Here is a 13746-nt window from a genome sequence, read left to right on the forward strand (position 1 = left end):
AGAGTGCATCATCCTTCTCATGGCTTTTTGGAAAGACGGCTGCTTCCACCTGCTGCCACAACTTCAGGCAACCACATGGTAGTGCCAGGTGAAGTCGGTGCATCCATATGAAAATATGCACTTTCATGACGTTTCACAGCAACCGCATTCATCCTATGCAATTTTTCTCTACTAGGTCCAGCACCTTTTAACAACAGATCACAGATGCACCATAAGGTTAGAAAGCATGAAGGCATAAGAACTGCAGTAGAGAAGTGGATGACACAAGCGCTCGTTTGATCCGCTTCTCTACTGTCATCCTTGTGCCTTTCGAGCTTGCTCACCTCATCACAAGCTACCAACAAGCCTAAATTGCTACTCTCCGCATAGCTAGCCCGTGCTCTGCCTTTGGCCTCATCATAGAAATGAAGCAGTGTCAAAGCGACTGACACCTAAAGCACAGCAGAATCATGCCACAAGTTCTAAGTATACTAATGCAAGTGTGGCACCTGGAGCGGCGTTCCATTACTCGGGCTTAACACTTTACTGTCCGCATCTATTCCAATCGATAACCCGTTATCGATGGTTTCACGATTCGAATTTTCCCGCTTTCGAAGCGTTCCTTGACAAGTGGCGGCATCCAGTGGGTAATAGAACAACCCTTTTTTCAATTTTGCTTTCGGTTTTATTTTTTTCGCCGCGTCTCAGCCGTTCTTATAATTTCCAAGTGACGTAACCGGCGCTCTTTGCTTGCAAAATGGCGTTGACGTCGCGTTCATCTGAGTGCTCATCTGTGGATGCTAACAGCAACAGTAATGACTCGGAAGACGGATTCAGCTCTTCAGACTTCAGCACCGACAGCGAAACTGCGTCAAACCGACCAGGAACGTCAATGACCATGCCACGGTAGGCTTCGTTTTTTCTTTCGAAAAATTCTGCTTTTGCTGCGCGCTGATCGGTAAAAATCAGAGTGTTCTTAAGGTCACAACTGTTATCTGCAGGGTATCAATGTTATTCGGGCGGGACTACTTGCTGATGGCAGAGCACAGAGTCCTGTTTTCTCCTAAGAGGCAGCCAGGGGTCGACTTCAGCATTGCGCACCGCAGCACCACACGGTGCTACTCCACCACGAAGATCATCAAGGAGATACGCGTACACACGAACAAATATGCGTGGATGCATATTTTGGAAAAACCTTCCTATGGCGAAAAGGACGGAACTTAGCAAGCTGTCACACCAGAAGAGATAAAAAAAAAAACAGCCGAGCAACTGCTTGGATTTGGTAAGAGACAACCTGGATTCCTCGATGTTCGCCCTCTGTTTCCACCTCATGATCAACCTCAGGGGCTGCAGAACAAGCCCCAAAAAAAGGAGAAGTACAAGAACTGCAAATTGTGCTATGAAGAAAGAAAGATGGAACAAAAAACAAATGTTTTCTGAGAGACATGTGCAGCAAACCTCTGTTTCACGACAAGGAACTGTTTCGCGCGGTGGCACAATAGTCATATGGTGTAACGTTTTCTTTTCTAACTTGAGTTATACTGTACTTAGAAAGCTGAAATTTGCAGCATTGTTACCTCGATCCCTGTTCTAAAAAATCAATATCTCAATTTTTTTTTTGTTTTGTTTTTTTTGTGCGAAAATTTTTTGCTGTTTTTATAATGTGTTTTGTATTTTACCTGTAAATTTTTTTTGTTAATTGTTTTTTCATCACCTATGCAATAAAAATGCTAATTGCGACGAATACCACTGTGAAGAAAATTTTCTCCTCTACAATTTGCTACCATACACTCCTGTACCAAGCAAGTTCTTGCAAAGAAAAAATTTTTTTTTGATACCACTCAAAAACCCCTACTTTTCCCGTGGACAGGAAAGTGTTAATGACTGGCCGTTGTGAGAAATTGCAGGACTGTCCTGCTACCACTCAGGGCCACTTCATGGGCTTTATATTTGTATTTTCTTTGAAAAGTGCTATGCAGCACCTTTTTGAAAGCACCCTCATGAATTCCCCTTAGAGCAAACAGCAGTCATATCAATCATTACTGTGTTTTGCGATTGCCTCTTTTCACTGCCTTGATGATTTATGGCTGCCAGGGGAGCACCTCTGCCAACACAATATGTTTAGCAGTTCTCAGTCTTTCATTAAATTTCCAGCAAATTCACTTGTAGTAGATTAAAAAGCCGAACTATTTTTTTTTTTTTTTTTTTCGCTTAACGTATTGATGTTATGAGCAAAATATTTGCAAAGCAATGAACCTGGGCTCCTATTCTGGAAGATTCACTATGTGGATGGGCCACATTCACTTCTGTCTGCATTAAATGATTGCAGTGCCAAAATGCCAAGGCAACAACCATATGACAACAGTTGACCAGTCTTTCTTATTCAATCATTTGAGCTGAAATGGCATTCACCGACATATCAGTAAATGTACAGTAAAATCTCATTGATTTGGCCTTCAAGACAGCAGAAAAAAAATGTTCAATTAATCAAATGGCCCTAAAAAACTGCCAAAAAAGTATTTGCATCATGATAATTTTACCTAATGAAAGCCTGGGCTATGGCTGTAGACATACGAAATTATTAAAACCAAGCGACAATGACAATTTTTCACGGTTTTGTCAAGTGCTCCGCTTTGCACACACCATAGGAAATGTTGAACTGCTCCAAAATTGTGATAGCCTCTGGCTGTTGCATTTTGAGGATGATTTACCACATGTATTGTGAACAGAGTGTGACCAACACACAAGCAATTCAGTGTACCCAAACAATGAATGAAGAGCTAGAATAAAGCAAGCTAGGGAAATATGTGTAGGTGTTAGAGTGGTGTGACATCATCCCAAAATAAAGCTAGAAGGCCAGTGATGCACTGTGCAATGTCTGACATGCACACGGCCAATGGCAGCGGCAGGATGGCGCGGGAAGGAAAACGAACTATGCTGTTGGGCTATATTTTGATAATGGAGAACTTCTGATCAATGCTGCGCCTGCACTAACGTGCATCCCCGAAGTGCACGGGCACCATTCTTCCATGTAATTCAGTGTTGAGGAGATCCATTCAGATGATCATTCACTTCGCGAGTCGTACCTCAATGTGGACCCCCATCCTAATTAACTGCTCCAAACCTGCAATTGTCCGAATTAACAACTGTCCAAAGCCATCGATATGCATGAGAGCTCGCAGTTTGAATTATCCTAACTTCCAAATTGACAAAGGTCACATTGACGAGATTCCACTGCAGTGCTAAAGTGCCGATAACAAAACTTGTGGCATAAAAACTTAAACTTTATATTAAAGCACATGAAAAAGAGATACTTAGATGCATTTGATTCAAAAAAGGTGGGAGCTTATACGCAACTAATACAATTCAAACTGGTGGCAGCAGCACTTGCTTCTGAAGCAAGAGCAGACATCCAGTTTTAAGCCATGCCCATTTCAACATGTTCACACAGTGGACACTTCAGTAATAAAAGGAATGCTTGTTTTCATTCCCAAGAAGAAAAAAACATTTTATGCAAGATTCACTTTTCATACCTTAAAGAGTTTGATTTAGAGCCAATTTTTACCATATGCATTAGATTTGCAAGCAAAAATCTCATCACTGCAAGTCAAGTTTGTAGAAATCTTAAAAACACACAACCATACTTGTGCAAACCTGTCAGAGGGTCTTCAAGTATTAAACCTCAAACAGACTATCCATTGGAAGGTGCTGTTTTGAACTCTAGGCCGTTGCACTGCTAAATGTTGTTACCTGCTGCTGGTTGTCAGGTGCATCCCCCAGCAAGTAGGAGCGCAGATCAAGCAGACAGGCCACGGCCAGGCACCAGGCACGTACCAGAGCCTTGAGCCACTGTTTCATGTGGCCCTGTTCCAGGAGCGTAGGTAACACTACCTGCAGCAGGATCAGCTCCAACGAAATCTCTTGTGATGGGCTTTCACTGCAGGTAAACAAGCAGCGGATTATAGTAACAGCAATGTTCCGCAGATTTTGAAGTGTTATTGTTAGAAAAAATTTCAGTGACGGTACTCACTGGGACATTACAACGGCAGTGGAATATTTATTACATACATATTACCAAAACATTTCAAGAATACTGCACATACGTATATATACTGCAACATGATTTTGACAGAGGCAAAGTATGACAGCTGAGAAAAATGTTCTGAAGTGCTTCGTAAGCAGACTAGTGAGAGTTAGCAAAGCAGGGTTTAAATATAGCTCACTCTAGTATCTTCTGTGCAAGATCCTTCTTGATCACCTGTTCCATCACAAAAATGGGCTAGTAGAGGGTGATAAGAATTAAAATAAGAAAGCAGCAAAGTCCAAAGAAAAAAACTCGACAAAGCTGGAGAACTGCTTAAAAGGATTTAACTATACGGTGCAGGGTGTTTTAGATTGAGCAATTAGGCTGCAACAAGATTCTCAATAATGCCAAAATGTTTAAACTGTTGAATCAAAATACATACCAGTGGACCAACCGCTAATAAAAGCTTGCCCTTGATTTGAAAGCTTTTGGATTTAAAAGGAACAAGCTATTCAATTAAGTTCATTTTTTCTTTCTGCCCAAACTTGCAATATCACGAGAAAAACAACTGTGAAATAGTATTTAAGCAAATAAAGACTCTCGGCACAGAATTTCTATAGTTTCTCGCAAACTGCATATCAATGATGATTTCCACCAGCAGGACAACAGCAAGAAGAACAATAGTATACCAATTCCATCAGAATATAGAACTTGTAACCAAAAGAGAGCGAAGTTGAGCCTTACACCCCCACCGCATATCGCAGCGCCAAAATAATGTTTGCAAACATGCCCCGTAGCTTGTTTTATTAATTAACCACACTTTATTTATTTCTTGTTGGCATCAATCCAGGTGTTACTGCACTCACAGAAACACGGCGTGATGTGGGGCGAAGTGGTAGGCGATGCTGAAACCGATGAAGTGAACTCCTTTACTGAAGACACAGGACTACAAATATACACGAGACATAGTTGCCAACTGAGCAAACAAAACCAAATGGTGAACAACCCACAATACCTAACACATAACGTAAGATCAAAAGAACCAAAACAAACATGCCAAACTATTTTAAGGTCAAAGGCAATGCCTATCTTTATAACAATTCCATTCAAGCTTCTAGCTGAAGTGAGCTCTAGTAAACCACTGTATATTTTCTGCACAATTGTAGGCTCATTAATCACAGTTCGCTATTGAACCTTGATATTTTGCAATCTTGTATATGTACATGCATAAAGATGTCCTACTACAAGGTTAACCTTTCTGGGTGACGGTTTACCTCTCAGACAACTCATAACATAACATAAACCAGCACTGAAGGAAAGAAGCCAACGGTCGGCGAGGCCGAGGAAAGCGTTGGGGATGGTACTTTTATGTCTTTTTTTAAATGTTTACTTGGATATTCACAGAAATTATTAATGTAATCTGATTAGGGGAAAGATAATTAAACACAAAGTAGAAGAAAAAACGTGCAGATGGTGGGAACCGAACCCACGACCTCCGAATATCGCATCCAGTGCTCTTCCAACTGAGCTACATCGGCCGCTGTCCCCCCTGCTACTTTCTTGGGTATTTATGTTGTCTGTATACGAACCTTGAGAGTGTTCACAAAGGACGTTCTACGTCTGCCGCTATGTTTGAGGGTGGCGCTGGTGAACACTCTCAAGGTTCGTATACAGACAACATAAATACCCAAGAAAGTAGCAGGGGGGACAGCGGCCGATGTAGCTCAGTTGGAAGAGCACCGGACGCGATATTCGGAGGTCGTGGGTTCGGTTCCCACCATCGGCACGTTTTTTCTTCTACTTTGTGTTTAGTTATCTTTCCCCTAATCAGATTACATTAATAATTTCTGTGAATATCCAAGTAAACATTTAAAAAAAGACATAAAAGTACCATCCCCAACGCTTTCCTCGGCCTCGCCGACTGTTGGCTTCTTTCCTTCATGTATTATAACGAGCACCCTCATTTTCCCCTTAATTGATCTGCTTATAAACCAGCACTGCTATACATGCCCTTACACAGCATTTGGCAATAAGCTAACATTTTATCTTAGTAAACCAAATCCCTTGCATACAGCATAGTAGCTAAAACACGCAAGAATTGGTATTTACTAATGATCACTTCACAATAGATTAAAAAAAATACGAAACTTGTCCTGATTCCCCACAAGTTGAAGAGATCCATGTGCTCAACCTTTTGCCAAATTAACATGCCAGAAAAATTGGCCAATGATTATGATGCTTAATCATGCAAAATTTCAAGCTCAGCTCGTGTTTCACAGCAACCGCCGAAGACATGCCTCCGCTCTTCCACTCATGAAATGCAGTGTTGCCAATAGTGTCACGAGTGAGCAGGTGACAGCACAAGCTACTCTGGCGCCGCAAGTTGCAGCCGCGGAGCCCTTCCTCCCGCCATCCCCTTCTCCTTACTATTGCAGCCACTAACCTTGTGGTGCACTTTGAGTTTGCTCTCTTTCATATGTTGCACTCGTTCACTTTGCTGGTTACATTAATGCAGATGATCAATCCACAAACAGTCGCTTAAGAGCTGTACTCTAAAACTCACACCTGGCAATACACTGAACTGATTGCAACCAGCATGCACTGAATGAGTAATCTACCTGTGCATCACTTGCAACATTGTTGCTAACATGTTCCCTTCCCATAATCTGAAAAATAACAAAATGATCTGCTGTTCCCAAATTAGGAAATAAAACATAAGCGTGTAACTTAAACCCCTCTGAAAAACAAGTGCACGAGTAATATGTAAGCTGCTCAAACACGTCCCCCCCCCCCTTCCCTCAATCACCAAAACACGCACTAAGGTGTCTCTTACTAGTACCATATTAATATTAGAACTGCTAAGTCAAGACACTTTTGTTTTATTAGACCATTCCAGAATACACAAGTGCCAGGCTAGTTTTACTGATAAAACAGATAAACAAACTAAAAAGGGTTTAAAGAAAGACACCTATCTATACACACACACAGCCAAAACAATAGAACCAAAATACAGCCTCACCTCGTTGCACAAAACGGACACAAAAATTTCAACAATGCACGCAAGAGTAGCATAAGAAAAATTAAAGAAGAAAAAAAAACTAAGGCGACCTTTGCAAGAGTAGGGAGAGCTTTTTCCTATGTTTTAGCATCATTGTGAAGGCAGCTCCAGAGGCCGCGAAAAAAAAAAAAAAAAGTGCCGACGCCAATTAGGTTTGCATCCACCCACAGCATAGAAACAGCCAAGAGTCATCAAGGTGGCATCCCTGCACTACAGCAGCATCACGCAAAAAATGTTATGACAAAATGTAAGCTATCATGATTTTCATTACCTCCGTAACAGTCAACATGATCGCAGGATGGTCACTGCAAGGCTACAGCTGTTCATGACAATGTTTTCAGTGTGTTACCAACGGGTGCAAACAGGCGCAATAATGTGCCATTTACCCACCAACTCTCCACAGCCACTACTGCTTCTGTGGCGCTGTTGCCAAGTGTGAGAGAAGGCAGGAACTATCACACAAATCCTTGTTGCATCGTCACCAGTCATTTGTGTAGCGTGGCGAAGCCTGCCACCAGCCCTCCAAAGCAGGTAATGCTTAGTGTTGATTGCTTCAAAGTACCAATTTTATGACCAATGGCATTGAGTACACAGGATAATATCTGCATGTGTATGTCAAAAATACTAAGAACAAGTTTGATGTCTGCAATATACAGCACTGCTACGGACGAAAGCTTCTGGGCACAGCCTCTGTAGATTCACATTTGTTTTAGAATTGCACGATTAACTCACACTTGTTTGTTGATAAAGCAACCACATGTGGGTCAGTCATTCGTTGCTCAACAATATAAAGGACTACACAGAAGGAAGAAATCGCTGTCTGATGTACAAAAAACGGCTGGTGTAAGTCCGGTGCGGTAGGTTATGGACACACACTTTTGGAGAACTTAAGGTCAGTATCATTGGCGTTTCACGGTGAATTACTGAACGGGTGAATGACCAAATCAAAAAAAGAAATTCTAGAGGGCACTTTGGATCACTAAAATGCGATGAGGCAAAAGCCATTATAGTGCGGTAGATAGTAGCCCTCCAACTACGGCACCTATATCTCCCTCTCTTCTTTCACTCCCACCTTCCTCCCTTTCTTTACGGCGTGGTATGTGTGTCCGCGGAGAATTGTGACAGATACTGCACCTTTTCTATCCTGTAAACCAATTTCAAACGCCGCTGATGCCTGCTGTACTAACCCTCCCTAGGCATCAAGGTCTGCTTCTGTTTGCTGTGTGGTGCGGCGTTCGAGGAAGGTGGCAAATGAAAGACGCTGCATAGACATCGGGATTGAACGCCCGGTGAGGTCAGCTTCGTATATATGCATGAATCGCCTGGTGACGTCATGACCTGTCATGACTGTACATCGCGCACCCCTTGTCGAACACAACCAGCATTTCATTGAACGCATCAAAGTTCACCGGCATTCTATAATTTGTTTACAGGAAAGGTAAGGCGCAGTATCTGTCACTCGCAAAATCCGGCTATCATCCTCACTGCAGACAATGGAAATTATGAAGTGCGTTTCACAATCCGGGCGTGGCGCAGTTGGTAAAGCACTGGGCTGGAGATCCAAGGGATGGAGATTCAATTCTTGGAGGAGACAAGGTTTATTAATTTATTTTTAACTCTCGCTCTCGAAAGCGTGACACCTCTGCCGACAACCGTCTGCCCGCAACCTTCTGTTGACAATGATGAGGCATTAAAGGCTTTCACCTTAAAACACAGTTTTTTGCATTTAGTACTGTCAGAGTACTCCAATGCTTTAATGATCATGAAACTCCCGCCGAAGTTTGGTTCGTAGACAAAAGCAACCGCGAGGGGCGCTGCCGCCAATCGAGAGGCCACGAGCAGTCGGCAGCGCCGGTGGCGTACGGTGCGGCTACATGCTAAATTCCTTTCATGCTCGTGTCGATATATCCTGCTTTTATAAATTTGCGCAAAATAAGCTAAAGTCATGTATCTACTTATACCTAGTGGCACGGGCAGAGGCACATTATTTTATGTTTTTTTTGAGGGGGTAGCCTCACCATAATATATGTAATCGTAGTCAACTTGGCATTTATATGAAGAAGGCACTGCATGCATATCCATAGCTTGCTCCTTGTCATTTATCTGGCTTCTACGCAGAGATCTGTCTTTATTATAATAGGACACTAAAAAATTGCCGAAGAGTGTGGTGTGCTGATTAGCCTACAACATATAAGTCACCTCAGTGCTGTGAACTGTAAGGCAAGGGCACTGTTAGCAGACAGCACTCACTGGATTCATACTGCACTTGGTTTGCTCGCCCGGCTTGTTCATGTGGTCGACCTACGTGAGTACAGGTTTAACAGTATGTCGCTTCACCTTGCAGCACACTACCACTGGCTGGATCGGGGTTTCACTAAGTGGTTCATAACCAAGCGTCTTAGACTGTAGCCCATGAACACGCAAAAATATCCTATTGGTTGCTTGCTCTGTGCGGCATTCAGGCGCTGATTTTAGTAGGCACAGTACATTCGAACTTTCTTACGATACTTGCACTGCAGATAGCATTTTCACTTAATTTTTTGTTTATTATCCTGCATTTTAGTGGGCACATTTTTACCTCTTTGGCGGCATGATTTCACTATTTGTGAAGTGAAAATGCCGTTATTATCTGTGAGGATACACGTATGTACCACTCTCTTTCCTAACCAGCAAAGAGCGTGGCAGAGTAACGAGACGACGCACGCTCGCCAGGAGAGGGAGGGGGAGAAGGCACTTAGCATCTCCCTCGCTCCTCATACAATGCTGCGACATCACGGCATTGTGCTGGCCACCTGGGAAAGGGTGCATTCCAAACGCGAAGAGGAACTACTTGCTTCTTGTTATCTCGTCCCGAGAAGCAACTGATGACTTCTCGGTATGCAATACCGAGAGGAATAAATCCGGGGTGCTCGCGATGGCAAAGCCACTTTTGCCTCGCCTGCACCCGGAGACCCTCGAAAGTCTACCCTGACCTTCCCAGCCCGGCCATGGACTATGACAACCTGGTGAGCCACCCGAACTCTATTTTATCGAATAGAACATTCTTCTGCAGTGTGTGTTTTGCCTTACGTTAGGGTAAATAAACTGTTACCAAGCGTGCTCAGTCATTGCCTATTACGTCCGGACCTGCCGTGGTCGCCACTCTGCGCTACGAGTTGGGGACACGTGTCACGTACGAGTAACGTATGCATGTAGTTGGCACGGGATCTCGCCTTCCCCGCCAGCTGTGCATAGTGTGAACCCCATACGCCAAATTCTCAGACCCCAATCAAACAACGCCGTTCTGAATTACGTGATTCGGTACACGTTACAACACCGTACTGCGGTGTTCACCATGGTAATGTAAATTGTTTTTTTCTACTTAGCCACCACTGTCATCGGCTGCGTACATACGCAAAATAAAAAGTCGAGTGCCTCGTACAAAATTAACAATGCATTCACATACCCTCACATCGCGGTGACGACTGATCCGAAGTGAGGAAAACAGTGAATAGTTTCCAAGGGAAACACTTTATTGGCCTTACTAGCCCCCACAAAGAAACGCACATGCAGCGGCACCGGTAGTAGCGAAGTGCCTGGCGGTATTTGAACAACTGAATGCCTGCCACTTTCGGTGGTGGTGGAATATGTGCGCTGTTATGCAATTTATTTCCTTCCACTTCCCTCTGCAATGCCTTCGGGCTCTGAGCCTATTTACAAAACTGAACAAACAAACATAAGCTGTAGATCATTCTGCCTCCGATGGGTAAGCATTTAATATGCACCATTGTTCCCAAGACCTTTATTTTGCAAAAGTAAAAAAAATGCAGGAGACATTTCAGAAAAAATGAAATATGCCGCCATTTTGTAGATGGCCGTGGAAGTGGTGTCATCATCGTTAAACACTATGGGGGCCCTTCGAATATCTTCGCAATAGCTGCAGTCTTCAGTTTGGGCAGCTCTTGGAAGATACGCATCTTTCCGATATACTGCAACTTACTGTACCAAATGATGTCCATAGTGCCAAAATATTTCTCAGGAACACGCACGCTTGGGGAATCAAATCAGATGTCAAAACAACTTCTTTTCAGCGGATAGCGCGTTTCCACTTCTGTCGGCATCGAATGAGAAACAAAAAAGTGAGACCTTTCCGTCGTAGGTCCTAGAGTCGTAGAGACAGTCCATTGCACAACAAGCGGACGGAATCATTCACAGAACGCAACGGCTTTACGAAAACAAGCGCATATGGATACTTTGACACTGCGCCAATTAAACCGCTGCAAAAATGAAAAGGCTACAACCACACCCCTCAGTACATCGCTTTCCGCGCATTTAGGTAGCCCAAACACATGCACCACCACCCACAGACATGCACCTCAACTGATGATACCAGCACCGCCCTGCGGCTGCTCCGGGCAGCGTACCAAGCTCTTCCATAGAATGATGGAAAAGTTTCACGACCATAAAACGATATTGAAGAACTCTGGTACCATACAGGTACCCAAGACTGAACAACTATCGTGGCTTGGACAGAAAATGAAACATTTTCATTGTCACAAAAGCTTCAACTCCTAAACAAATTTTTTTTTTTTATCTTTTTGCGCTCAAACTTCAACGACCACATGCTACTTGAAATATGAATACACATAATTAACGGTGTATACAGGTGAGAAGCATGAACAACATGCGACCCCCCTGCGCAACATTTTCTTGGAGCAACCGTGGCCTTGCACTCTGTTTGCATGTAAGAAAAAGATGAAGGGCACCTAATGCATATCGGACAACTTTGACAAAATTTTTTTGTCCGACCTAATTTGAAGCTTACCACCCAGCCATCTGGGTGCATGTTTCCAGTTATCACAATGAAGGCATGGGGCAACAACAAAGTGCAAAAAGGATTACAGCAAAACAGAACTCGAGAAAATCAATACATCACCCCTTCACCCTCCCCCACTTTTCCGTGAGTAACAAGTCACCATACAAATGCACCATACATATATAATAAGACCTGCTATTACAGGCACATTTATGCACAAAACCACCTGCGCCACCCATACTCATATATGCTAAGTTTTACTGATTATTTATTACAAGTACCTGCAGTGCCCATGAAGCATAGCATTATTGTAGGGGGATTAACACATCATCATCATCATCAGCCTGATTATACCCACTGCAGGGCGAAGGCCTCTCCCATATTTCTCTATTTAACCCGGTTCTGTGCTAGCTGCATCCACTTGACCCCTGCGAACTTCTTAATCTCATCTGCCCACCTAACTTTCTGCCGCCCCCTGCTACGCTTTCCTTCCCTTGGAATCCAGTTTGTTACCCTCAGCGACCATCGGTTATCCTTTAATAACACATAACATATTAACACATACTATGTTACAAATCATATATTGGGACCGCATCGGCAAGGAAACACAATATGTAAATGAACTAACCACTTGCTAGGACAATGGTAACATGCTTTACTTTGGTACATTACTAATAATGACAATAATAGAAAATGTTGACCAGGGAAAAGAAAAATGCATCCCATTATCGTGTTAACAGCTGTTTGAAAAACGGGTGCACAAATCACATAATTTGAAAGATTGTTGCAGTCAAGAACAGTATTAGGAAAAAAAGTAGTTAAATACATTAATGTAGCATTGATAACATTTTTTCAGTGTTGTCTTGTGTCTCCAATCATCATCATCATCAGCCTGACTATACCCACTGCAGGGCGAAGGCCTCTCCCATATTTCTCCACTTAACCCGGTTCTGTGCTAGCTGCATCCACTTGACCCCCGCGAACTTCTTAACCTCATCCACCCACCTAACTTTCTGCCGCCCCTGCTATGCTTTCCTTCTCTTGGAATCCAGTTTGTTACCCTAAGCAACCATCGGTTATCCTCTCATCGCAATACATGTCCTGCCCATGCCCATTTCTTCTTAATTTCCACTAGAATGTCGGTAACTTGAGTTATTTCTCTGACCCACACTGCACGCTTCCTCTCTCTTAATGTTACCCCTACCATTTTTCGTTCCATAGCCCTCTGGGTTGTCCTCAACTTAAGTAGAACTCTCTTGGTTAGCCTTCACGTTTCAGCCCCATAGGTGAGTACAGGTAAGATGCAACTGTTGTATACTTTCCTCTTGAGCGATACCGGTAAGCTGCTAGTCATAATCTGCGAGTGCTTGCCAAATGCGCTCCATCCCAATCTTATTCTTCTTGTTATTTCCTTTTCATGGTCCGGATCTGCGGTTACCACCTGTCCTAAGTAGACATAATCGCCTACTACTTCCAGTACTTCGCTACCTAATGTAAACTGCTGTTCCTTCCCGAGGCTGTTGAACATTACCTTAGTCTTCTGCATATTGATTTTCAAGCCTACCTTTCTACTTTTCCTGTCTAGGTCATCAATCATTATTTGCAGTTCATCCCCCGAGTTGCTTAGCAAGGCAATGTCATTAGCAAATCGCAGATTACTGAGGTATTCTCCATCTACCCTTATCCCTAACTACTCCCATTCCAAGTCTCTGAATACCTCCTCTAAGCAAGCTGTGAATAGTACTGGGGAGATTGTGTCTCCTTGCCTAACACCTTTCTTTATGGAAATTTTGTTACTTTCTTTATACAGAACTATGGTTGCTGTGCAGCCACTATATATATCTTCCAGCACTTTCACGTATGGCTCGTCTACCCCCTGATTTCGCAATG

General features: G+C 43.1%; 1 protein-coding gene across 1 annotated transcript in view; it reads right to left on the reverse strand.

Annotated features, from left to right (window-relative positions):
- LOC146203254 (E3 ubiquitin-protein ligase MARCHF6) overlaps nt 1–13746 on the reverse strand; it is a 139566-nt gene that overhangs the window by 48757 nt on the left and 77063 nt on the right. Inside the window, exon 15 of the mRNA XM_084588618.1 lies at nt 3730–3916. Within this exon, the coding sequence (XP_084444744.1) occupies nt 3730–3916 (187 nt within the window). The remainder of the gene's footprint in view (nt 1–3729; nt 3917–13746) is intronic.

This window comes from Amblyomma maculatum, chromosome 1 (genome assembly GCF_055883805.1).
Source record: "Amblyomma maculatum isolate TAMU_Amacu chromosome 1, ASM5588380v1, whole genome shotgun sequence".
In the NCBI taxonomy this organism is placed as follows: domain Eukaryota; kingdom Metazoa; phylum Arthropoda; class Arachnida; order Ixodida; family Ixodidae; genus Amblyomma; species Amblyomma maculatum.